Source organism: Acomys minous, assembly GCF_964271855.1.
Source record: "Acomys minous genome assembly, chromosome: 16".
Taxonomy (NCBI): domain Eukaryota; kingdom Metazoa; phylum Chordata; class Mammalia; order Rodentia; family Muridae; genus Acomys; species Acomys minous.
In genome coordinates, this window is record NC_140498.1 from 65890279 (window position 1) to 65915907 (window position 25629).

Here is a 25629-nt window from a genome sequence, read left to right on the forward strand (position 1 = left end):
GGGGAATATAGGCATATTTATCCACACACACTAAGGTATATTTAGCTTTAATTTTTCAAAAGTTTTTTTTATATCAATTGAAAGATAGTATTTTTTCTGTTGACAAAACAAAACATTTTGCCCTAGGAAAGATACAACCTGACCAAAAAAACAAAAAACAAAAAAACCCAAAAAACCAGAGTTAAAGTTGGAATAAGGTTTTGTTTTTATCTTTCCAGGAGAATAAAAGCATACAACTAAGGAATCTGGAGGCCACTGGACAAATGAAACATCTGAAGAAAAAGGATGGATCATGAAGAGACAATGTCCCAAGAAAAAGAATAAATTGGCCAAGTGGTGTCGCCCTCGTCCAGCCTGTCTCTGCTGCCCTCTACAGACGTAAGTGGCAAATGATCTTTGCGTGGCTCCAATTCAATTAAACATTAAAGCTGGCTGGCTTTGGGGTCCAGGCGTGGCTCTCTCCTTCTCTAAGCCCCTGCATGCTTGTTAAAGGAAAACCCCAAATCTCTGTCTCAGATCAGAAGAGCCACCTGGCGTGGGACAGAAGAAAACAAAAAGTAAGGGATTGTTCTATTTCCACTAATCTCATTATCTTTCGGTTTTCGTTTGGCTCTTTAAAGTCTTTCTATTCTTTTCTTTCTTTTTTCTTTTTCTTTTTCTTTTTTTCTGAGACAAGGTTTCTCTGTGTAGCCTTGGCTGTCCTAGACTCACTCTGTAGGCCGGGCTGGCCTCGAACTCGCAGCGATCCACCTGCCTCTGCCTCTCGAGGGCTGGGATGAAAGGCGCACACCACCATGCCTGGCATTTAAAACCTTTCTTAAGGTATAAATATTATCTCAAGATCTCTAAGATCATTATGCATATATAAAGTTTCTGGCGTGACAGCAGTTAGACACACAGAGTGCTAACCACGGAAGTGATCTTCACACAGCTTTCTGTACGTGCTTTCAGGTTTGAGCATGAAGCATCCATCTATGAACAAAGTCTGTGTAGCTCAGATGTACTTAACAGACGGCAGTCATCAAACCTTTCGGGCACCTGATGAACACGGCATTTAAACGCTGAAGCGTTCTACCATTCCTGCTGGTGACCTCGTAGGCCTCCAAGAAGACGACGGGGCCCCACAAGGATGAATCCACCTGGGCTGAGGTAATGCTACCACAGGGCAAAACTGCCCCATGCCTCCTCTGCTGCCAGGTTCTGTGCAAACAGTGGGCACCTTTGGGTTGACCGCTATGTTCTACCTTGGCAGGGTTCCCGTTAAGCTGACAACCACCACCCAAAGTTTAGCTTTAGACAACAGATTGCGCAGGACGTTCAAACTCCTGAGTTCGTATGAGACTGACAAAAACATCCTACAGAACGTTGAACTAAAAGTACTTAATTCTAATACTGCCAGATACAACCAACTTCGTTCGACGTTGTAGAAAACTTGGCAGAAATAACTTCATTATTGTAAATATTTTTACTATGACAGGGTTTTTAAATCTTTCCTTTTTGTTTAGATGAAAGGAGGAAATTGTTGCAGGACATTTGATCACACTGTGAACCCTGATGTTGTTTACTGGAAAAACCTGTGTTTAGTTGTGGTGTGGCTCAGTCCTAGCACACCTAATCTGAGAGCTTTCTGCTTATTGTAAGATAAAATATAATCAACCACAGGTCAAGAGGCAGAGCAAGCAACCAGTTGACAGGGAGTGAATATAAGGAAAACCATGGAGCCGGGCGTGGTGGCGCACGCCTTTAATCCTAGCACTTGAGAGGCAAAGGCAGGTGGACCACTGTGAGTTCGAGGCCAGCCTGGTCTATGAAGCAAGGCTAGTATAGCCAAGGCTACACAGAGAAACCCTGTCTCAAAAAACAAAACAAAACAAAACAAAAAAACCCAAAAAATAAAAAAATAGAAAAAGAAAAAAAGAAAAACCATAGAGAGTAAGAGGAAGTCAGGAAGACAGAGAGGAAGACTCACAGGAAGTAGAAGGGAGGGCATGCAGTCTGAGGGTTTTGAGACAGCTTGGGAAAGGAGGTTCCCTTTTGCTTTGGGGACGTTGGCTGAGGAAGAAGGTCAGCTGGGTGCTTTCTCTGCTTTTCTGAGATAGAAGGCTTTCACCCCAGCATCTGACTCCTGAGTCTTTTTGTTTGTTTGGTTGGTTGCTTTGGTTTGGTTTGGTTTTTGAGACAGGATTTCTTTGTGTAGCCCTGGCTGTCCTGGACTCACTTGCAGAGCAGGCTGGCCTAGAACTCACAGAGATCCGCCTGCCTCTGCCTCCTGAGTGCTGGGATTAAAAGGCAGCTCCTGAGTCTTTATCAGTAAAATCAGATGTATGCTGTTTTTCAAACAACAACAGGGCTGGAGTGGTGGGCTCAGCAGTTAAGAGCAGTGGCTGCTCTTTCAGAGGACCTGAGTTTGATTCCCAGCATCCACTTGGTAGCACACAGCTGTCTCTTAACTCTGGTCCCAGGGGAATCTACTGCCCTCTCGTGGCCTATGTGGGAACTGCATGCCTCTCCTACACAAGCACCCATGCAGGCAAAATGCCATACACATTAAAGAAAAAATAAAGAAAATTAATAAATAAACAAACAAACACAGACTCTACAGAAAGATTAAAGAATAGGCTATTGACAAAAGAATATTGATTAAAAACACGTGCTCTTTCAAAATACATAGCACCTTTAAATCAAAGGAAGTTAAATAATTGTCACTTTTTCCCAACTCAGTAAGAGTAAACTTCAAACAAGCATGTATATTTACATTACACTTATATTAAGTATATATAAGAGGAATTTATGTGTGGTTATAATAGATTTTAAAAAAACAACCAGAAGGCGTGGTGGCACATACCCATAATCCCAGCACTGGGGAGGCAGAGGCAGATGGAGCTCTGAGAGTTTGACGCTAACCTGGTCCATGAAGCAAGCGAGAGGGTGGGCAGGGCTACATAGTGAGGATCTGTCTCAAAACAAAAACAAACAAATAGATATTTTTTAAAAATAACCTCTAGGGCTGGAGAGTTGGCTCAGTGGTTAAGAGCACTGTCTGCTCTTCCAAAGGTCCCGGGTTCAATCCCCAGCATCCACATGGCAGCTCACAACTGTCTGTAACCCCAAGATCTGACACCCTCACACCAATGCACATAAGTTAAAAATATTTTATAAAAACAAAAAAAAACTAAAAACAACCTCTAAATCTCCTCTTGAATAAGAATATTTACATATATGAAATTATAACACCCATCATACAAACCTGACAACTATGTTTTCATTCCCAACATATTTCAAAACTACTCAAAATAAAGAGTTCTGATAAATATTTGTAAACTTCAATAGTATTTATAAAGTATATTAATGCTTTCAGTTATAAGTATATGGCTCAAATGCTGTTTTGAAGGGAGTTCCCTCCACAATCTGAGCCCTGAGGCGCTGCCTTCAAACAGCCTGCACCAAGGAGACCAATTATAGGAAACCACGGGGCCTTCAGCTGCTGCCTTGGGGGAGATGGGAAGTGAGGACATTTGGGAGAACATTTACATGGTGCCCCCCCCTCGGGGGGAGCCCTGATTTCCTAGGGCCCCTCCAGAGCTCCTACAAGAGTCCCAGCTCCCAGGAGCACAGCGTGGTGACGCCATCCCACTCCTTCTGGAACAGTGGGCTCAGATCCTAGGGTTCCTGGGGAAGGCAGGCCTCTCTCCTTTCCCCCTGGCAGTCCTTAGTGTTGGCATAGAGTGTCTCCCTCAGGCGCAGGGATCTGCAAGGAAGAGGGAGGCCGTGTCAGACTTCACACATGTAGTCCTCTAAGCGTGAACAAGAGGAATGTCCAAAGTCAATCCTAGCTGGAGGTTGGAGCCCATAATGAGTGCAAACCTCTCTCTGACCCTCCTTTCCTTTGTCTGTTTACTCTGTGGTGCTGTGACCCCAGCACCCTGAGGCTCCTATGTGGCAGGCAAGTGCTCTACCACAGAGCTAACATGGACTAGGGATCCTTCATTTTTGGTTGTCATCAGTGTGTGGGAGATTGTTCTTTTTTAGTGTAGAAGTGGGGTGGAGGGTGTCTATGGGGGTGCAATGCCAGAGAAGGTGAGAAGAGGGTATCAGGTTCCTGGAGCTGGAGTTACAAGCCATTCTGAGCCATTAGGTCCTCTGGAAGAATAGCAAGTGTTCTTACCAGCTGAGCTCTGAGCCCTGTTGTTGTTTTGAGGCAGAGACGCCTATGTAACCCTGGGTGCCCTGGAACACACTATTCCAGTCAGCTGGGCCTGCTGCCTCCGCCTCTCGAGTGCTGGAGTTACCACTTTCCAACCATGCCTAGCTGACCCTTGACTCTTAACCCCAAACCCGAAGCATCATTTTCTTAAAAAAAAAAAAAAAGATTTATTTATTATAATGTCCTGCCAGTATATATATACACCTGCTGGCCAGAAGAGGGCACCAGATCTCATTATAGATGGTTGCGAGCCACCATGTGGTTGCTGGGAACTGAACTCAGGGCCGTTGGAAGAGCAGATAGTGTGCTCTTAACCTCTGAGCTATCTCTCCAGCCTCCTGAAGCATCATTTTCAAGTCTGATTTTCAGACTAGTTGACCTAGACCCCCAGCATCGCCTAAGCTGACTGATGTGGGCACAGCACCTGCTTGGCAGCAAGGACCAGAGCAGACTCTGCTTGTGGTGTGGAACATGGTTGTGGTCCATTCAGACCCTGGTCCATGTCAGTCACTTGTTTTACGTTGTTATTGCCATTGATTTATGAGAGAGCAGGTATGCAGCACAGCATGCTTGTGGAGGTCAGAGGATGCTTGGGAGAGTTGGTTCTTTCCTTTCAACACATGGCCTCAGGGTTGAACTTATAGGGAAGCAAGTGCCTTTACCTGCTGAGCTATCCTGATGGCCCTTGGGTTACTGTGTGTGTGTGTGTGTGTGTGTGTGTGTGTGTGTGTGCGTGCGCGTGTGTGTGTGTGTGTGCGCGCGCGCATGCATGTGAGAAAGAGAGGGGGGAGAGACAGGTGCCATTCACTTTTTAAAAAAAGATAACTCATTTTGTATTTTATGTATACAGGTATTTTGCCTGCGTGTTTGTGCACCACATGCATGCAGTACTCTGAGAAACCACAAGAGGGCGTTGGACTCCCTGGAACTGGAGTTACATACGGTTGTGAGCCATGTGACAGGTGCCGGGAATCAAACCTGAGTCCTCTAGAAGAGCAGCCAGTACTGAGCCATCTCTCCAGCCCTGATCTGATTTTACGAGACTGCCTCTCACTGTCCTGGCCTTCACCAATTCATCTAAGCTGTTTCCCGCTCCCCGGTGCTGGGATTACAAGCACGTGCCACCACGCCAGACTGTTGTTGTTTTTTTGTTTTGCTTGTTTGTTTTACATGGGTTTTGGGCATCAGGTCCTCATGTTTGCAAGGCGGGCACTTTGCTGACTGATCTCTCTACTCAGGGGCCTTTGAAAGCTGTACCCACTTGAGGTTCCATTCTCTTGCTGTGTGTTGAACAACTCTCAAAGGAACAGCCATCACCATGGACAGAGGCGCTGGTCCGTGCCTCAACCCATCATAATGGTCTGAAACCATGGAATAAGATAAGCCTTCTCTCACGTTCTTTCCACAAAGTATGACCAGAGCATCCACAAGCTAGCTAATGCAGGTGGTCGGGCAAGGTTGGGCACACACTTGAGTACAGAGTTGCGATTGGTGGCCGGGGATACAGCTCTGTGGATAACGCTTGCTGCCCCAGCATGGGGACCTACACACAAGCCAGACAGGCCTGACACCCTACCTGTAATCCTGACACCGAGGAGGAGCAGGCAGAGATCTTAGAGAAGACGGGCTAACTAGCCCAGCTGCCCTTGGCGAGCTCTGGGTTCAACAATGCACTGTACCACAGAGAATAAAGTGCCCCGCCATCAGGGAAGACACTCAGCATTAAGTCCTGCCCCCTCACAGATGTGCACCACATGTGTCCTCATACATGAGAACACTCATATCGTATTTTTCGGACTATGAGACGCACTTGACCATAAGACGCATCCAATTTTCAGAGCAGTAAAACAAGAAAAACAGTAAAAAACAGCAATTGGACCATCAGACGCACTCCAATCCCCCCCCCACACTTTTGGGGGGAAAGTATGTTTTCTGGGTCTGAAAAACACGGTACATGCATACATAAATGCATATTCCCACCACACAGATACCCAGATAACATGAAAAACAAATGTAAACTATGGAGAAGTATTATGGGCTAGTAGAGCTACAGAATTATGCATCGTGGGCAGAAATCCATATTTCCTCAAACACATTTGGACCTAGTTGCTTGAAGTAGAAGGCTTTTCTACCCAGTTCGAGTCTGTGACAAAAACGTCGCCTTCCAAGGTCCGTTGGCTGGCCACCAGGTGCATCCCTGGTTGTCACCTCTGTGTATGCAGTGATGGGGAGGGTCCCGCCAGGTTGTGGAGGTACATGTGACTCACAGTGTCAAATGTCGGCGTGGGGGATGGTGGGGGAGGAGGAGTCTATGGCTCTCCTACACAGACACTTTTAAAGTTGTGTCCACTTTAAAAGACACAGGGCATACCTATCTCAGGCAGATGACCTTAGACTCCAAGGCTCTAGGGTTCTAAGTTGGGTCCGTGCGATCTCGTTCCCAGACCCAGGGCTGTGGGTTGTAATCCTGGATCTGGAAAAACAAAACAGTACAATGAGTACTTGCTGGCTCTCCTGGAAGACCCTACCTAGGTCAGGACTTGAAGCTGAAAGCCTCTAGGCCTTGCTGGTCCAGTCAGTTGGCCTTGGGCACACAAGAGCCTTGGAGAGCCTGCACCGGTTGGGTTTCTCCTTGCACATTCAATTCCTACTTGAGCGGAATGGAAAGGTCTCAGCCTACTGACTGGTAACCCTTGATGTGCCTGTCTGTCCACATCCAAACTGTTTCTTTCTTTCTTTCTTTCTTTCTTTTTTTTTTTTTTTTTGGTTTTTCGAGACAGGGTTTCTCTGTATAGCCTTGGCTATCCTGAACTCACTTTGTAGACCAGGCTGGCCTCGAACTCACAGCAATCCACCTGCCTCTGCCTCCCTAGTGCTGGGATTAAAGGCGCGCACCACCATGCCTGGCTCCAAACTGTTTCTTAATACAAAAAGTACGTAAATTTGAAATGTCCTCATTTGCAAGCAAGGAATTCCTTTTCTGAAGGACCTGAGTCCCTTCCGTGCAATGTAAGCCTCAAGGAAGAGAGTGTTCCTATGTCCCTGTCACCTGGGGAGTTTTAGTCCAGCCCGACTCTTTCAGAGACATAACTACCTGCTTGTCAGAGGGACGTGGGACCTTTTGCTTCTTGAGATAAGAACCAGCTCCAATGGGCACCTCGGTTACCAGGTGAGGTCAAGATGGGCCTGAGAGAAGAAGGTACAGGCAGCCTTGCCGCACAGTCCCTCCAAGAAGGAGGGCGTCACCCTTTCTCCTGAGACCCTGTGCTCCCTGCAGCACCGTGATTTATGATGCTTCTGTCTCTTGTTGGTTCCTCAATAGTTCACCTAAGATTGGCACTTCAAGGTGGCTTGGTGCTTCTTCTGTGATGAAACTGCCCTGCTTTCTGCATCGGCACAGAGAACTTTCTGGGTTGACAGATTTTTGTTATGAATTCTGACAGCAGCATCTTTATGAAGAATTAGGACAAGAACACTGTCCTGTTCTCTCAGCAAGAGATGGAATCCTATTGTACCACTTTTGAAAACTGTCACTGTTGCCTGACCCCAAATATCCCTTTTCAGAGGTCACACATTACAGATAGCTGTTTTCTTCTTTCTTTCTTTCTTTCTTTTTTTGGAGACAGGGTTTCTCTGTGTAGCCTTGGCTGTCCTAGACTCGCTTTGTAGAGCAGGCTGGCCTCAAACTCACAGGAATCCACCTGCCTCTGCCTCCCGAGTGCTGGGATTAAAAGGCGTGCGCCACCACCGTCAAGCTTGTTTTCTTCTTTCCGCGTGCGTTTTTCTGGTTCTGTTTTTAGAATTTCTACGCATTGCAGTTTTGATCTAGACACCCACCATTTGTGTTTTCTCTTTCCTTCTAAAGCATTGCTGGGTATTTCTTGTGCCTGGTATTTCAAGGAAGTTTTGCTAACTAAGAATGACACACAATTTCCTTTCCTTCTGATAGAATCTTCCTTCTGTTTTAAGAGTCTCAGGCCTGCAGAAGATTTGGGACTTAGGCCTGCAGCAGGCCGTCGCTGCAGGCTCAGAAGGAGTGAAGACAAACAAGAAAGTGAGAGCAGAGCTGGGGGCAGCCATTGCTCTCAGAGCACCGCCTCCAAGCTTCTGGGAGGAAGCTTATTCTTGCGCGACGCTCCCTACATTCAGAGGCGCCAAGACTTCTGGGACGTAGAGTTTCTGCGCGCGGGAGAAAGGAGAGCCTTGGAACGCCGACTTCCGGAAAGGTGCCGCGCATGCGCGTCTCGGCCTGTGCGCGTGCCCGCGCCCGTGCGTGCGCACGGCCCCAGCGCCGCCCTGACTTCCTGCCGGTCGCGGCTTGAGGCTTCCTTCCCTCCGGCAGCTTTTGGGTCCGCTAAGCTGAAGTCGCAGAGCCCGCGGGGCCGAGGCCGGAGCTTCCGAGGGTCAGCAGCGGACGGAGGCGGCTTGACGTCCTGCTCGGTGAGGCCCGAGGGCACAGATCGGGGCCGCGGGAGGGAGGCTGGGCCTGGCCGGTCACTCGCCAGTCAACCCGGGCTCCCCGCTGTCCCCAGCTCGCGGGGCTCGGGACGGTGTCGGTGGTCGAGCAGCCAGCAGGGTAGCTTGCACCGCCTTGGGCTGCGTGGACCGTCCGAGGACGAAGTGTGCATGCACTGGAGGGGTTAGCCACTGCAGATTCCCGCGGTGTCACTCAGCGGCGGTCAGCGCCGGGACTCTCTCTGCTGGTCCCCCTGAGTCTATCTACCCTGTAGCATCAGAAGGGGCCAGTGCAGGAAGTGGGCTTTTGCCTCTGCTGGTGGAGGAAGGCAGTCTGAGATGGTGTGTGTGACTTGATTAAGGTTGTGCAGGGGTTTGTGGATAGGAGGGCCATTGTTCCTCCCTTTCCCTCTTTTTTTTAAAGTGTGCAACGGTATGGCCTGGCACAGTGGGCGCACGCCTATAATTCTAAGCACTCAGGGAGGCAGAGGCAGGCGGAGCTCTCTGAGTTCGAGGCCAGCCTGGTCTACAAAATGAGACCAGGACAGCCAGGGCTACACAGAGAGACCCTGTCTGGGGGGGGGGGGGCGGGGTTGGGGGAGTGCAGTCATAACAAGTTTAGTTGGATAGTTTGAAAACAAATCACGCTTTATTAATGTTCGTCCGATGTCTGATCATATAGATCGTTTTTCTTTTTTATAGGTTATTTTTTAATTTTTTTGAGACACAAATTCTTTGTGTTGCCCATGTTCTGGTACTCCTGTCTCAGCCTCCAGAGAGAGAGTGTTGGGGTTACATATATGTCACCTCATGGAACATGACTCCTAGGTTCTCCATCATGTGACGTCTTTTCTTTTTCTTTCTTTACTCCTTTTTATATTTATTTATTTATTTATTTTTGCTTTTTGTGGACAGGGTTGCTCTGTGTAGCCTTGACTGTCCTGGACTCACTTTGTAGACCAGGCTGGCCTCAAACTCACAACGATCTCTGCCTCCCGCAGGGCTGGGATTAACATGTGACATGTTTTCAACAATTGGAATAAGAAATAAGAAAATAGGTAACCTTTTTGCACTTTTACACATACTGCCCGTTGATAAAAAGGGAAACCGTGTTGTGTTCATCATGAAGGTGTACCCAGTCCCCAACTGCCACCTGTTGGGGTTAGGTGTGTGATTCCTTCCCGCCGTCCATGTCACCTCTTCCAAGTGTTCCTATGCTGTGATTTTTATTTGGTGGGTCCCAGGCGAGAGGAGCTTTCATCCCTGTGTGGACCCTCGATTTCAATGACCTTCTCCTCCCATAGGTCCGCCTTCAGCCGGGTCTGCGCTTTCCCAAGAGCCACAGAAAATGAGCAGATCAAAGGTGAGTGTCGTGCCCGTCTGTCCGTACACACACACACACACACACACACACACACACACACCCCGCCCGAGTAGATTTCTCACTCCTTTGTCGTGTAGGCTCTGGAAGGTCTGCTCTTTAGGATGGCAGTGGAGGAGGTACTGAGTAAGTAAAGGAGAGAAAGATACATGAAGTGTGGCCTCAGTGGCGGCCGTCATGGTCTGGTGCGGGGGCAGTCTGGTAAATCTAAGCCAGTGACTTGGCAGCGTCGGGAACGTCGCACCCACTGTGTCCCTGCAGCCACTATGGGGGTTGCCATTCCTGTGACTTTACATACGGGTGTTAAAGATTTCCTAGAACTTAGAAATTTTTCTTTTGTTCACGTTAGTATGAAGGTGGATAAGCTATAACAAGCTCTGAGGTCCGTGTGCTCCTTCTCAGGCCTGTAGGCAGCTGCCCAGCTGCCCGAGCACTTGTTGCATAACATTTTTTCCAGAGACCAGAATCTCATAACCCAGTGTGATTCATTTTCATCTTTACCCTTTAAGTCCCAGGAGTAAAAATCCCAGACTATGTGTTGGAGGAGTAACTTGACCCAATTCATTTAGTAATGGGTCCTTAAAAATGCTTCTTATGCTTTTAATTTTTTTTTCTGCTTATCTCCCCTCCCTTCCCCCCTGCCCTCCCCCCCCCAGAATCTAGGTTGTTTATTGTTGTTTCAGGGTTTGGAGTCTGTGGCCATTGTTTCACCTTTAAAAATAGTTTTTAAAATTTTTTGCATGTCTTGTGAAATTTGGTAGTTTTCTCAGAGAAATTAGTCATGTTGTGCCACGTCATCTTGTTGTTGTTATTGTTTTTTGAGACAGGGCCTCATGTGTCTTAGGCTAGCCTCCAAAATGCGGCCATAGCCTGAGATTGACCTTGATTCTGACCTTGGACTTCTGGTCCTCCTGCCTCCACATCGGAAGTGCTGGGATTACAGGGCATGCGCCACCATGCCTGGCTTGACCATTCTTTTGGCAACACTGTTGTCTTGGCTGTTTTTCTGTCTGCCGGTTGAAAATTTACCATGACAAAAGCAACTTAAGGGAGGAAGGGCTTGTTTTGGCTCACAGTTCTAGAGTACCGCCCAGCGCAGCGGGGAAGGCAGCAGGAGCTTAACTTATGGGAGCGGACAGTTCATATCTTTTCTGAAGCTCCCTTGATCTGTTTCAGTAGTCCAGGGTCGCAGCCAGGGAATGGTGCCACCCGCAGCATCTTCCCACCTCAATTAAAGTAACCAAGACAATCCCACTGGGCCCATCTCCCAGGTGACTGTGGATTCTATCAGATTGACAGCACTTACATCATGGTTGTTGTACATGGCCTCTGTGGGTTTCCTTCTAGAAACATCCGGGTGACCCTGTCTTTGCCGTTATGGGATTAGCATCTGTCTGTGGGATGATGGCTGTTGTCACACTCTACAGCCTCCTTAGGGAAGGCGGAACGGCAGCCCGTTCTTTGTGCCACTTCTTCTTCATCGATAAGCCAGAATACTTTCGTGGAAGTAAACTCCCCGCTCTGGCCGCGTGGCTCCTGTAAGAACCACTAGGTGAGCAGCAGAGTTGCCTCAGCGCGTTGCGCAGTTGACCTTGACAGCTACATCTTTGGAGTCTGGAGGCAGGTAATCCCTTTTAGTTGGTTTTTGAATTCTTCGCAAACACATCTTAAATATTTGATAGCATTTGGCTGCGTTGTTGTTGTTGTTTTGTTTGTTTGTTTTTGTTTTTCTGACACAGGGTTTCTCTGTATAGCCCTGGCTGTCTCGGAACTCTCTCTGTAGACTAGGCTGGCCTCGAGCCCACGGAGATCACCTATCTCTGCCTTCTGAGTACTGGCACAGCATTTGTTTCTGTTTGTTTGTTTGGTTTTTTTTTCTTCAACATTTTATTTTGAAGTAATTTCAGATTCATAGACAGGTTGCAGAGAAACAAAAAAATTTATATAAAGAAGTCTCGTGTTCCATTTGCTCTAAGGTACCTTGTTTGTTTGTTTGTTTGTTTTTTTGAGACAGGGTTTCTTCTATGTAGCTTTGGCTGACCTGGACTTGCTTTGTAAACCAGGCTGGCCTCAAACTCACAGAGATCCACCTGCCTCTCTGCCCCAGTTACCCCATCAAAATAACCCCCCATAAGTAACTAGCTAGCAGCCTGTTCCTCTAGTGAATCGGGGTCTCAGCAAGTTGATCACTGAGATTAACCATCACCGCTCATTAAGTGGGCACTTGTGTTATTTTGTGGGCGCAATGAGTTCACTGAGATTAAATTTGCTCAAACTAGGGAAGCAAAAGGCCTGTCCACTGCGGATAAAGTTGAATGTGTGTCCTGGTTTGTCTGGTACAGTCTTGAATTAAAGCTGTACGCCTGATAATCCCGTACCGATGAGCACCTCACGTACACAGAAATGCTCTCTTTAACAGGGCGAGTATAATCATACCACACAGCTATCCAGGGAGTCCTTGCTTACTTCGCAGACAACCAGTTGCTCCTTGGTAGCCGTGAGCACCCCACCCCACCCCACCTTGCAATAGGACTCTGTAGGGGCTTTCTGCAGAGTCTGCTGTTTGCTCTGGCTGCAGACCAGTAGCCCCTGTGTACAGTCGTATGACCCATGGCTCTGGTTTCTCTGTACGTAGACGGTATCACTGAGAAATTCCTATGGCTGTTCTGTGTGCACTGTGTGTTCCTGTGGCTGTTCTGTGTGCACTGTGTGTTCCTGTGGCTGTTCTGTGTGCACTGTGTATTCCTGTGGCTCTTCTGTGTGCACTGTGTGTTCCCCTGGCTGTTCTGTGTGCACTGTGTATTCCTGTGGCTCTTCTGTGTGCACTGCATATTCCTGTGGCTGTTCTGTGTGCACTGTGTGTTCCTGTGGCTGTTCTGTGTGCACTGCGTGTTCCTGTGGCTGTTCTGTGTGCACTGCGTGTTCCTGTGGCTGTTCTGTGTGCACTGTGTGTTCCTGTGGCTCTTCTGTGTGCACTGTGATTTCCTGTGGCTCTTCTGTGTGCACTGCGTATTCCTGTGGCTGTTCTGTGTGCACTGCGTGTTCCTGTGGCTGTTCTGTGTGCACTGTGTGTTCCTGTGGCTGTTCTGTGTGCACTGTGTGTTCCTGTGGCTGTTCTGTGTGCACTGCGTGTTCCTGTGGCTGTTCTGTGTGCACTGCGTGTTCCTGTGGCTGTTCTGTGTGCACTGTGTGTTCCTGTGGCTGTTCTGTGTGCACTGTGTGTTCCTGTGGCTGTTCTGTGTGCACTGTGTGTTCCTGTGGCTGTTCTGTGTGCACTGTGATTTCCTGTGGCTCTTCTGTGTGCACTGCGTATTCCTGTGGCTGTTCTGTGTGCACTGCGTGTTCCTGTGGCTGTTCTGTGTGCACTGTGTGTTCCTGTGGCTGTTCTGTGTGCACTGTGTGTTCCTGTGGCTGTTCTGTGTGCACTGCGTGTTCCTGTGGCTGTTCTGTGTGCACTGCGTGTTCCTGTGGCTGTTCTGTGTGCACTGTGATTTCCTGTGGCTCTTCTGTGTGCACTGCGTATTCCTGTGGCTGTTCTGTGTGCACTGCGTGTTCCTGTGGCTGTTCTGTGTGCACTGTGATTTCCTGTGGCTGTTCTGTGTGCACTGTGTGTTCCTGTGGCTGTTCTGTGTGCACTGTGTGTTCCTGTGGCTGTTCTGTGTGCACTGTGTGTTCCTGTGGCTGTTCTGTGTGCACTGTGTGTTCCTGTGGCTGTTCTGTGTGCACTGTGTGTTCCTGTGGCTGTTCTGTGTGCACTGTGTGTTCCTGTGGCTGTTCTGTGTGCACTGTGTGTTCCTGTGGCTGTTCTGTGTGCACTGTGTGTTCCTGTGGCTGTTCTGTGTGCACTGCGTGTTCCTGTGGCTGTTCTGTGTGCACTGCGTGTTCCTGTGGCTGTTCTGTGTGCACTGCGTGTTCCTGTGGCTGTTCTGTGTGCACTGCGTGTTCCTGTGGCTGTTCTGTGTGCACTGCGTGTTCCTGTGGCTGTTCTGTGTGCACTGCGTGTTCCTGTGGCTGTTCTGTGTGCACTGCGTGTTCCTGTGGCTGTTCTGTGTGCACTGCGTGTTCCTGTGGCTGTTCTGTGTGCACTGCGTGTTCCTGTGGCTGTTCTGTGTGCACTGCGTGTTCCTGTGGCTGTTCTGTGTGCACTGTGTGTTCCTGTGGCTGTTCTGTGTGCACTGCGTGTTCCTGTGGCTGTTCTATGTGCACTGTGATTTCCTGTGGCTCTTCTGTGTGCACTGCGTATTCCTGTGGCTGTTCTGTGTGCACTGCGTGTTCCTGTGGCTGTTCTGTGTGCACTGTGTGTTCCTGTGGCTGTTCTGTGTGCACTGTGTGTTCCTGTGGCTGTTCTGTGTGCACTGTGTGTTCCTGTGGCTGTTCTGTGTGCACTGCGTGTTCCTGTGGCTGTTCTGTGTGCACTGTGATTTCCTGTGGCTCTTCTGTGTGCACTGCGTATTCCTGTGGCTGTTCTGTGTGCACTGCGTGTTCCTGTGGCTGTTCTGTGTGCACTGTGATTTCCTGTGGCTGTTCTGTGTGCACTGTGTGTTCCTGTGGCTGTTCTGTGTGCACTGCGTGTTCCTGTGGCTGTTCTGTGTGCACTGCGTGTTCCTGTGGCTGTTCTGTGTGCACTGCGTGTTCCTGTGGCTGTTCTGTGTGCACTGCGTGTTCCTGTGGCTGTTCTGTGTGCACTGCGTGTTCCTGTGGCTGTTCTGTGTGCACTGCGTGTTCCTGTGGCTGTTCTGTGTGCACTGCGTGTTCCTGTGGCTGTTCTGTGTGCACTGCGTGTTCCTGTGGCTGTTCTGTGTGCACTGCGTGTTCCTGTGGCTGTTCTGTGTGCACTGCGTGTTCCTGTGGCTGTTCTGTGTGCACTGTGTGTTCCTGTGGCTGTTCTGTGTGCACTGTGTGTTCCTGTGGCTGTTCTGTGTGCACTGTGTGTTCCTGTGGCTGTTCTGTGTGCACTGTGATTTCCTGTGGCTCTTCTGTGTGCACTGCGTATTCCTGTGGCTGTTCTGTGTGCACTGCGTGTTCCTGTGGCTGTTCTGTGTGCACTGTGTGTTCCTGTGGCTGTTCTGTGTGCACTGTGTGTTCCTGTGGCTGTTCTGTGTGCACTGCGTGTTCCTGTGGCTGTTCTGTGTGCACTGCGTGTTCCTGTGGCTGTTCTGTGTGCACTGTGTGTTCCTGTGGCTGTTCTGTGTGCACTGTGTGTTCCTGTGGCTGTTCTGTGTGCACTGTGTGTTCCTGTGGCTGTTCTGTGTGCACTGTGATTTCCTGTGGGTCTTCTGTGTGCACTGCGTATTCCTGTGGCTGTTCTGTGTGCACTGCGTGTTCCTGTGGCTGTTCTGTGTGCACTGTGTGTTCCTGTGGCTGTTCTGTGTGCACTGTGTGTTCCTGTGGCTGTTCTGTGTGCACTGCGTGTTCCTGTGGCTGTTCTGTGTGCACTGCGTGTTCCTGTGGCTGTTCTGTGTGCACTGTGATTTCCTGTGGCTCTTCTGTGTGCACTGCGTATTCCTGTGGCTGTTCTGTGTGCACTGCGTGTTCCTGTGGCTGTTCTGTGTGCACTGTGATTTCCTGTGGCTGTTCTGTGTGCACCGTGATTTCCTGTGGCTGTTCTGTGTGCACTGTGTGTTCCTGTGGCTGTTCTGTGTGCACTGTGTGTTCCTGTGGCTGTTCTGTGTGCACTGTGTGTTCCTGTGGCTGTTCTGTGTGCACTGTGTGTTCCTGTGGCTGTTCTGTGTGCACTGTGTGTTCCTGTGGCTGTTCTGTGTGCACTGTGTGTTCCTGTGGCTGTTCTGTGTGCACTGTGTGTTCCTGTGGCTGTTCTGTGTGCACTGTGTGTTCCTGTGGCTGTTCTGTGTGCACTGTGTGTTCCTGTGGCTGTTCTGTGTGCACTGCGTGTTCCTGTGGCTGTTCTGTGTGCACTGCGTGTTCCTGTGGCTGTTCTGTGTGCACTGCGTGTTCCTGTGGCTGTTCTGTGTGCACTGCGTGTTCCTGTGGCTGTTCTGTGTGCACTGCGTGTTCCTGTGGCTGTTCTGTGTGCACTGCGTGTTCCTGTGGCTGTTCTGTGTGCACTGCGTGTTCCTGTGGCTGTTCTGTGTGCACTGCGTGTTCCTGTGGCTGTTCTGTGTGCACTGTGTGTTCCTGTGGCTGTTCTGTGTGCACTGTGTGTTCCTGTGGCTGTTCTGTGTGCACTGCGTGTTCCTGTGGCTGTTCTGTGTGCACTGTGATTTCCTGTGGCTGTTCTGTGTGCACTGTGTGTTCCTGTGGCTGTTCTGTGTGCACTGCGTGTTCCTGTTGCTGTTCTGTGTGCACTGTGATTTCCTGTGGCTCTTCTGTGTGCACTGCGTATTCCTGTGGCTGTTCTGTGTGCACTGTGTGTTCCTGTGGCTGTTCTGTGTGCACTGTGTGTTCCTGTGGCTGTTCTGTGTGCACTGCGTGTTCCTGTGGCTGTTCTGTGTGCACTGCGTGTTCCTGTGGCTGTTCTGTGTGCACTGTGTGTTCCTGTGGCTGTTCTGTGTGCACTGTGTGTTCCTGTGGCTGTTCTGTGTGCACTGTGTGTTCCTGTGGCTGTTCTGTGTGCACTGTGATTTCCTGTGGCTCTTCTGTGTGCACTGCGTATTCCTGTGGCTGTTCTGTGTGCACTGCGTGTTCCTGTGGCTGTTCTGTGTGCACTGTGTGTTCCTGTGGCTGTTCTGTGTGCACTGTGTGTTCCTGTGGCTGTTCTGTGTGCACTGCGTGTTCCTGTGGCTGTTCTGTGTGCACTGCGTGTTCCTGTGGCTGTTCTGTGTGCACTGTGATTTCCTGTGGCTCTTCTGTGTGCACTGCGTATTCCTGTGGCTGTTCTGTGTGCACTGCGTGTTCCTGTGGCTGTTCTGTGTGCACTGTGATTTCCTGTGGCTGTTCTGTGTGCACTGTGTGTTCCTGTGGCTGTTCTGTGTGCACTGTGTGTTCCTGTGGCTGTTCTGTGTGCACTGTGTGTTCCTGTGGCTGTTCTGTGTGCACTGTGTGTTCCTGTGGCTGTTCTGTGTGCACTGTGTGTTCCTGTGGCTGTTCTGTGTGCACTGCGTGTTCCTGTGGCTGTTCTGTGTGCACTGTGTGTTCCTGTGGCTGTTCTGTGTGCACTGTGTGTTCCTGTGGCTGTTCTGTGTGCACTGTGTGTTCCTGTGGCTGTTCTGTGTGCACTGTGTGTTTCTGTGGCTGTTCTGTGTGCACTGTGTGTTCCTGTGGCTGTTCTGTGTGCACTGTGTGTTCCTGTGGCTGTTCTGTGTGCACTGTGTGTTTCTGTGGCTGTTCTGTGTGCACTGTGTGCTTGTAGAAGCTCACAGAGACCAGAAGGTGTCAGATCTCTATAAGTAGAGTTATCAGACCAATCTGTTGTGATTTTTTTTTTTTTAGCAGAGAGCATTTTTTTTCCCTATGTAGCCTTGGCTGACCTAGACTTACTTACTTTGTAGACCAGGCTAGCCGTGAACTCACATCCATCTACCTGCCTTGGCCTCCCGAGCGCTGGGATTAAAGGTGTGCGCCACCACACTTGGCTCTTGAACTTTTCTTAATCCCAACTTTTCCTCATATATCTTACTCTAGGAACACCTCTGGGAGTTGATTTCTTTTTTTTCTTTTTCTTTAATGTTATGAATTGCTGCGCGAAAGAAATGTTTGTAGTGAAACTTGAAATGAGCTCAACAGGTGCAGTTAGCTGTGCAAATGAAACGTGCAAAAATCAGTGAGCTGCAGCCCAGAGCTGGCGCGATGACTCAGCGAGCAAAGGCCCATACCACCAAACCCGACAGCTTGTGTTTGAACCCATGTGATGGGAGGAGAGACCTGCCCTCAGTTTTTCTCTGGTGCCCGCCGCCCCCCACCCCACACACACACATTTGCTGCCACACACATGCTAAAATAAAAAATGTAAATCCCAAAACAGACAAAAACAGCCCGAGAATGAGAGGAAAAGAAACTGGACCCAAGTTGTGAGTATGCCACCCTAAGAGGACTCAGAAGAACTGCCAGCCCGGGAGACAAAAGAATGTGACAGAGTATTATGGGATGCATGTATCTCTTATATGTGCATGTCTCCTCCTTGGACTCCCAGGCTCTTGAGAGCAGAAATAGTGTATTGTACATCTTATAGCCTCTGCACCTCCCATAGTCCAATTGAAAAATGGGAATGCCACTGTCGGAAGTGTCTCGGTTTCATTTCATGCAGCTGTGATAAAATACCCCGAGAGAGGCTACCTAAGGGAGAAGAGTTTATCTGGCTCCCGATTCCAGGTTATGGGCCATAATTCTGGGGACGTCAAGATAGCAGAAATGTTAAGCAGCTGATCATATTACATCCATAGTCAAGAGCAGAGAGCAATGCATGCTTGCTAGCGCTCGGCAGCCTTCACTCTTACATACAGTAGGAAGTCTACCTGTCCCTGGCAGGTCTTCCCACCTCTGTTAACATGATAAAGGTACTCCCCCACAGGCCATCCTGCCCACACAGTCCCTCATTGCACCCCGTTTCCCACCTGAGTCTAGATATGTCAAGTGGAAAGTTAGCTGTCACATGGTTCTGTTTCCCAAGACAACATGGTGTGTTTCCCTTCCAGGCTCTGTAAGGTAAAGTAAGGAATACACTATTCATGGTTCACTGTTGGGGTAGCTTGGGGAAAGTTTGCTCCCCCTGTGCCTTCATTATAGCTTCTAATTCTGATCGTGCCGTTGCAGGGCCCACTGTCGTTCAAGGATGTGGCGGTGGCCTTCACCCAGGAGGAGTGGCAGCAGCTGGACTCTGAGGAGAAGACGACTTACAGGGACGTGATGCTGGAGAACTACAGCAACCTCGTCTCCGTGGGTGAGGCCCCTCCCCAGCTGCTCAGGTGTGGGTGAGGCCCCCTCCCCAGCTGCTCAGGTGTGGGTGAGGCCCCCTCCCCAGCTGCTCAGGTGTGGGTGAGGCCCCCTCCCCAGCTGCTCAGGTGTGGGTGAGGCCCCTTCCCAGCTGCTCAGGTGTGGGTGAGGCCCCTTCCCAGCTGCTCAGGTGTGGGTGAGGCCCCCTCCCCAGCTGCTCAGGTGTGGGTGAGGCCCCCTTCCCAGCTGCTCAGGTGTGGGTGAGGCCCCCTCCCCAGCTGCTCAGGTGTGGGTGAGGCCCCCTCCCCAGCTGCTCAGGTGTGGGTGAGGCCCCCTCCCAGCTGCTCAGGTGTGGGTGAGGCCCCCTCCCCAGCTGCTCAGGTGTGGGTGAGGCCCCCTCCCCAGCTGCTCAGGTGTGGGTGAGGCCCCCTCCCCAGCTGCTCAGGTGTGGGTGAGGACCCCTTCCCAGCTGCTCAGGTGTGGGTGAGGCCCCCTCCCCAGCTGCTCAGGTGTGGGTGAGGCCCCCTCCCCAGCTGCTCAGGTGTGGGTGAGGCCCCTCCCCAGCTGCTCAGATGTGGGTGTGGGTGAGGCCCCCTTCCCAGCTGCTCAGGTGTGGGTGAGGCCCCCTTCCCAGCTGCTCAGGTGTGGGTGAGGCCCCCTCCCCAGCTGCTCAGGTGTGGGTGAGGCCCCCTCCCCAGCTGCTCAGGTGTGGGTGAGGCCCCCTCCCCAGCTGCTCAGGTGTGGGTGAGGCCCCCTCCCCAGCTGCTCAGGTGTGGGTGAGGCCCCTCCCCAGCTGCTCAGATGTGGGTGTGGGTGAGGCCCCCTTCCCAGCTGCTCAGGTGTGGGTGAGGCCCCCTTCCCAGCTGCTCAGGTGTGGGTGAGGCCCCCTCCCCAGCTGCTCAGGTGTGGGTGAGGCCCCCTCCCCAGCTGCTCAGGTGTGGGTGAGGCCCCCTCCCCAGCTGCTCAGGTGTGGGTGAGGCCCCCTCCCCAGCTGCTCAGGTGTGGGTGGGGCCCCCTCCCCAGCTGCTCAGGTGTGGGTGAGGCCCCCTCCCCAGCTGCTCAGGTGTGGGTGAGGCCCCCTTCCCAGCTGCTCAGGTGTGGGTGTGGGTGAGGCCCCCTCCCCAGCTGCTCAGGTGTGGGTGAGGCCCCCTTCCCAGCTGCTCAGGTGTGGGTGAGGCCCCCTTCCCAGCTGCTCAGGTGTGGGTGAGGCCCCCTCCCAGCTGCTCAGGTGTGGGTGAGGCCCCCTCCCAGCTGCTCAGGTGTGGGTGAGGCCCCCTTCCCAGCTGCTCAGGTGTGGGTGAGGCCCCCTCCCCAGCTGCTCAGGTGTGGGTGAGGCCCCCTCCCCAGCTGCTCAGGTGTGGGTGAGGCCCCCTCCCCAGCTGCTCAGGTGTGGGTGAGGCCCCCTCCCCAGCTGCTCAGGTGTGGGTGAGGCCCCCTCCCCAGCTGCTCAGGTGTGGGTGAGGACCCCTTCCCAGCTGCTCAGGTGTGGGTGAGGCCCCCTCCCCAGCTGCTCAGGTGTGGGTGAGGCCCCCTCCCCAGCTGCTCAGGTGTGGGTGAGGCCCCCTCCCCAGCTGCTCAGGTGTGGGTGAGGCCCCCTCCCCAGCTGCTCAGGTGTGGGTGAGGCCCCCTTCCCAGCTGCTCAGGTGTGGGTGTGGGTGAGGACCCCTCCCCAGCTGCTCAGGTGTGGGTGAGGACCCCTTCTAAATACTGTGACTTTATTTCAAGACTCTTTTAAGCCGGGCGATGGTGGCGCACGCTTGTAACCCCAGCACTCGGGAAGCAGAGGCAGGCAGATCTCTGTGAGTTCGAGGCCAGCCTGGTCTACAAAGTGGGTCCAGGACAGCCAGGGCTACACAGAGAAACCCTGTCTCAAAAAACCAAAACCAATCAAGACTCTTTCAGGCCTTTGGGTAGACATCAGGTGTATCTTTACCGCCCCCTTGTGGTACTGGATTTTAAGCCAGAGCCTCCAAATCAGGCACGTCAGCAGCATCCCTATACACAAAAGGCTCTGTGACATATGTGACTTGGGGCAGAGCTTCCTACACCACAGTGACTCCAAGGCCGCCTCCTTTTCCTGTTAACAGGGTACGATGTCACCAAGCCAAATGTGATCATTAAGTTGGAGCAGGGAGAAGAACCGTGGACGGTGGAAGGCGACCGCCATCCTCAGAGCCACGTGGGTGAGTGAGCAGAGAGTGAAGTTTAAACACGGTGGAGGGCATAGCCATATTAAAACATTTCTTGTTCACATGTGCCCACTGACTGTCTCCCCTGCTCCTTTACTGGGAGTCCTCACACTTCTCGCTGGGTTAGACCCTTTCAGCAACGGCGCTTTCTGCTCGCCATTTCTTAGGTCTTTTTCATTTTTTTCTGTCAAAGTTGAAAAGATAATATTTGTAAAGTAAAGTAATGAAGGTGCTTGCATTCAATGTAAATTTACTTCTTCCCACTTCTTACACACACACACACACACACACACACACACACACACCACATACTATAAATAAAAGGGAGAGGAGACCTGTGCATCCATAGTAATTTTCACTCATAGATTGCCCACATCCCCCTTCCGTAGCTTGTGTATTCATGTTGACAAGGCTTGTTCAATCTTACTCCTCTTCAGAAATCAGTAAAGTTGACCCCGCAGAAAGAACCCAAGAAAATGAAGAGAATCATCTGAGGCATGCTGACGGTCTCAACAGCCGAAGAGCGGAGAAGAGGGGTGCGCTGGATAACGCTTACGGCCTAGAGCCAGACCTGAGGTGTTCAGGCGCTCACAGCTGTGTCGGCTGTGGGAAGACTTTGGAATCTGTTTCAGAGTTAATTAGCAGCGACGGGAGCTACGCGCCGGAGCCCAGCAAGTGTGCGGAGTGTGGGGAAGCATACAGAGAGGAACCCGACGGCCTTAGTCAAAGTGGGGACACGTCCCCTCAGCATGAGGAGGGTATTCTGCAGCAAGTCGCCATCTTGGAGAAGCCCTTTGATTATGAGTGCGTGGACGCCTTAGACGGCGAGTGTGTCTTCATGGCTCACGAGAGAGCGTCTCTCGGGGAGAAGCCCTACGGATGGCGTGGCCCCGGAGCCGGCTTCATCCCGATGTCGGACTTCAGTGCGTATCCGAGCTCACAAGTGGAGATGAGGCCCTTCGAGTGTGCGCAGTGTGGGAAGTCCTTCTGCAAAAAGTCCAAGTTCATCATCCACCAGAGAGCGCACACGGGCGAGAAGCCCTACGCGTGCAACGTGTGTGGAAAATCCTTCAGCCAAAAGGGGACCCTCACTGTGCATCGGAGGTCGCACTTGGAGGAGAAGCCCTACAAGTGCAGCGAGTGCGGGAAGACCTTCTGCCAGAAGCTGCACCTCACGCAGCACCTGAGGACGCACTCGGGGGAGAAGCCGTACGCGTGCGGCGAGTGCGGGAAGACCTTCTGCCAGAAGACGCACCTCACGCTGCACCAGAGAAACCACTCGGGCGAGAGGCCCTACCCGTGCAGCGAGTGCGGGAAATCCTTCTCCCGCAGGTCGGCGCTCAGCGACCATCAGCGAACACACTCGGGGGAGAAGCTTTATCAGTGCAGCGAGTGTGGGAAATCCTACTACCGGAAGTCCACCCTCATCACACACCAGAGGACGCACACGGGGGAGAAGCCCTACGAGTGCAGCGAGTGCGGGAAGTTCTTCTCCCGGGTGTCCTACCTCACCATCCACTACAGGAGCCATTTGGAAGAGAAACCATACGAGTGCCCAGACTGCGGGAAGACCTTCAACCTCAACTCCGCTTTCGTTAGGCACCGGAAGGTGCACACGGAAGAGGCGGCCCACGTGTGCAGCGACTGTGGGAAGTCCTGCCGGCCGCAGCGCCTCCCCGAGGGCACAGGTGACGGGGGAGAGCGCCACTACGAGTGTGGCGAGTGTGGGAAACCCTTCCTGGAGAAGTCAGCCTTCGGCAGGCACCAGTCCGCCCCGGAAGGGGAAAAGACGTACGAATGTAACATCTGCGGGAAGTCCTTCTCCGACTTAGCGTGCTACACCGTGCATTACAGAGGGCACTCGGAGGAGAAGCCCTTCGGGTGTGCCGAGTGTGGGAAAACCTTCTCTCACAACTCGTCGCTCTTCAGACATCAGCGGGTGCACACGGGCGAGAAGCCCTACGAGTGCCACGAGTGCGGCAAGTTCTTCTCGCAGAAGTCCTACCTCACCATCCACCACAGGATCCACTCGGGGGAGAAGCCCTACGAGTGCAGCAAGTGCGGGAAAGTCTTCTCGCGGATGTCAAACCTCACCGTGCACTACCGAAGCCACTCGGGGGAGAAGCCGTACGAGTGCAACGAGTGCGGGAAAGTCTTCTCTCAGAAGTCGTACCTCACCGTGCACTACCGCACGCACTCAGGAGAGAAACCCTATGAATGTACCGAATGTGGGAAAAAATTCCATCACAGGTCAGCCTTCAATAGCCATCAGAGAATTCATAAAAGAGGGACCGTAAATGTACTCACCGTGGAAAATCTCTGACGTCGCAATCAAAACACAAAACAAGCCATTGGTTACAGTGAACGTTGGAAGTCCAGTAGGTAGTTTTTATATATGTGGTGCTGGGAATTGAACACAGGGCCTTTGCATGCTGTAGACATTCTACACTGAGCTTCGCCCCAGGAAGTCTCGCGTTGAGCATCCAGGCCCTTGAGTGAGAAGTCCTAAAACGAAATCCATTTTAACCTGAATTTTCAGAGAAGACTCTGTAAAAATTCAGCAAAAAGCAAACCATGACCGTATCATTTATGGGACACTAGATCAGTTTTACATGAGTGAAACTTTTAAAAGTATTTAGTATTTATTTTTTATTTAAATTGTATTTACATATCAGGGAGTCTCGTTAAGAAATGTCAATTAGGTGAATATGCAACACACCGTGGAAACTTACGCTAAAAGCCATATTTCTGATGTTAAAACAGGTGTTTATAGACAAGTTCCAGGAAGCTTATCAGTTCTCAATAAACTTATAAAATGAAATTATAAAACCAGGAGTTGATCATAAGGATGACTAAATATGTGACATCTCTGATGTTCTGGAAATGCAATTTAATAGTAATTCTATGCAGTTTTTTTTGCAATCGTGGCTTTGAGAAGTTTGTGACAACATGATAATGAGGTATTAGAATGACAGTGTTATAGTGGGATCCATTGGTAAAATATATAATAGGAAAGTAAATAATTTTCTATTTAGAACTTACAAGTGGATTTCCTGTCTGTTAATGCATACCAGTAGAGTTGTTTTTGTAAAAAAAAAAAAAAAATCAACTGAAATTGAGCATAAAAAATTTTAAAGTAACTATTTTGGTAAATTACTCTGTCTTAGTCAGTGTTCTGTTGCTGTGAGTCAGTCCATTGTAACGGCAGAAAGCATGGCGGCAAGCACACAGACATAGGGCTGGCAGAGCTGAGAGCTCTACGTCTAGATCCACAGGCAGCAGGAAGAGAGAGAGAAGACGCTGGGCCTGGCTTTTGAGCGTTTGAAACCCCAAAGCCCAACCCTAGCGACACACTTCCTCCCGCAAGGCCACACCTAGTGCCACTCCCTAATGACCAGGTTTCAACTACAGGAGGCTACGGGGGCCATTCCTATTCAAACCACCCCCATATGCACACAGAACTTGGGGTTGCTTGCGTCCACTTCACTAGAAGATGGTGCGTAGTGTAAATATGGTGGTCCCCTATTTCCAGGGCTTTAGAACAAGTGTGCTTCCAGCAGACGTTTCCTGCCTGAGAGGTTTGGCATACTCCCTTGCTGAAAGAGTTTGCCTGCCTCAATAACCATGATCCTCTTCTGGTTCCCGGGCCAGTGGTCTCTCATTGCCCAAAGTAGATCTGTCCCAAGACACCGAGTCAGTACGCTAATAAGCAAGACAGTCAGAAATGCCAATCACTGTGGTTCTGCAGCACTCTAATGTGCCCGCTAAGATAGCTGCTTGGTGATGGGCAGGTGGTGACTGGAGCCACTGGACAAAAGGATGATGGACAGCCCCGGGAGATTTCCTCAACACTCCATAGAGTGATGCCCATCCAAATCTCAGGGACTGAGGGCCGAGGATGGAGTCCAGGAGACAGGCACTTGCCTAGCGTGCGTGAGGCCCTGTGTTTGCTTTCCAAACTCCCCTCCCCAAAGTATTACTGTCATTTGTATCTACTTGGTGTCTTTGCACTGTGACAGCCCACTCCCCAGATAACCATGGCCGCAGAAAGTCAGGCTGCAGGTCAGGAGGAGCTGCTACCGGAACTTGATTTATTATAGGGGTTATTGTCCCGAGCCAGGACAGACCAAATGCAGGTACTTGTTACGTAAATGGTGATCAGACCCGGCCTGGTCCAAGAATTCAGAGAGAGAGTTGAGCGTTCCGAAAGCTAACAGTCACATGAAGAAAACTGATGGGGAAAAAATGTCGCCTTAGTGCAATACAGAGAAGAGTCTCCTTAATTAGACAGAGGGTGACATCAGCTGCTACAAGCACCGCTCGGAATAGCGCTCTGTTGACAGTTTCCCCCAAATGCAATACGGTCTGCTACCAGGAATCTTACACAGCGTGGTACAGAGAGGCCTGGCCAGAGGAAATGAGAGAAAGAAAACAAGAAAGGTAAAAATCAGTGAGGAAGTAGGGACTTTTATCTGGCCTGACCTTCACATAAGCACAATCCAGGAGCTATTCAGACATTAGAGCTATAAATTGGGGATGTAAATAATAAGGAAATTGAACAAAGTTCTTGC

General features: G+C 50.7%; 1 protein-coding gene across 2 annotated transcripts; it reads left to right on the top strand.

The window, feature by feature from the left end:
• Nucleotides 1–8455: 8455 nt before the first annotated feature.
• On the top strand, nucleotides 8456–24198 carry RBAK (RB associated KRAB zinc finger). 2 transcript variants are annotated; one of them, XM_084763912.1, is made up of 6 exons: nucleotides 8456–8644; nucleotides 9964–10022; nucleotides 11388–11664; nucleotides 18750–18876; nucleotides 20957–21052; nucleotides 21496–24198. In XM_084763912.1, exons 4-6 carry the CDS (start codon nucleotides 18843–18845, stop codon nucleotides 23379–23381), a joined length of 2016 nt encoding a protein of 671 aa, XP_084620038.1. In that variant the 5' UTR covers nucleotides 8456–8644; nucleotides 9964–10022; nucleotides 11388–11664; nucleotides 18750–18842; the 3' UTR covers nucleotides 23382–24198. The 2 variants fall into 2 exon arrangements, with proteins under 2 accessions (XP_084620038.1, XP_084620037.1); XM_084763911.1 differs by lacking the exon at nucleotides 11388–11664.
• The last annotated feature ends 1431 nt before the right edge of the window (nucleotides 24199–25629 follow it).

Excerpts from the sequence above, each read along its gene's own strand:
- RBAK (XM_084763911.1), top strand. Across the intron at positions 18,877-20,956 it reads CAGCAACCTCGTCTCCGTGG|GGTACGATGTCACCAAGCCA; the intron begins GTGAGGCCCCTC and ends TCCTGTTAACAG. Across the intron at positions 21,053-21,495 it reads CCATCCTCAGAGCCACGTGG|AAATCAGTAAAGTTGACCCC; the intron begins GTGAGTGAGCAG and ends ACTCCTCTTCAG.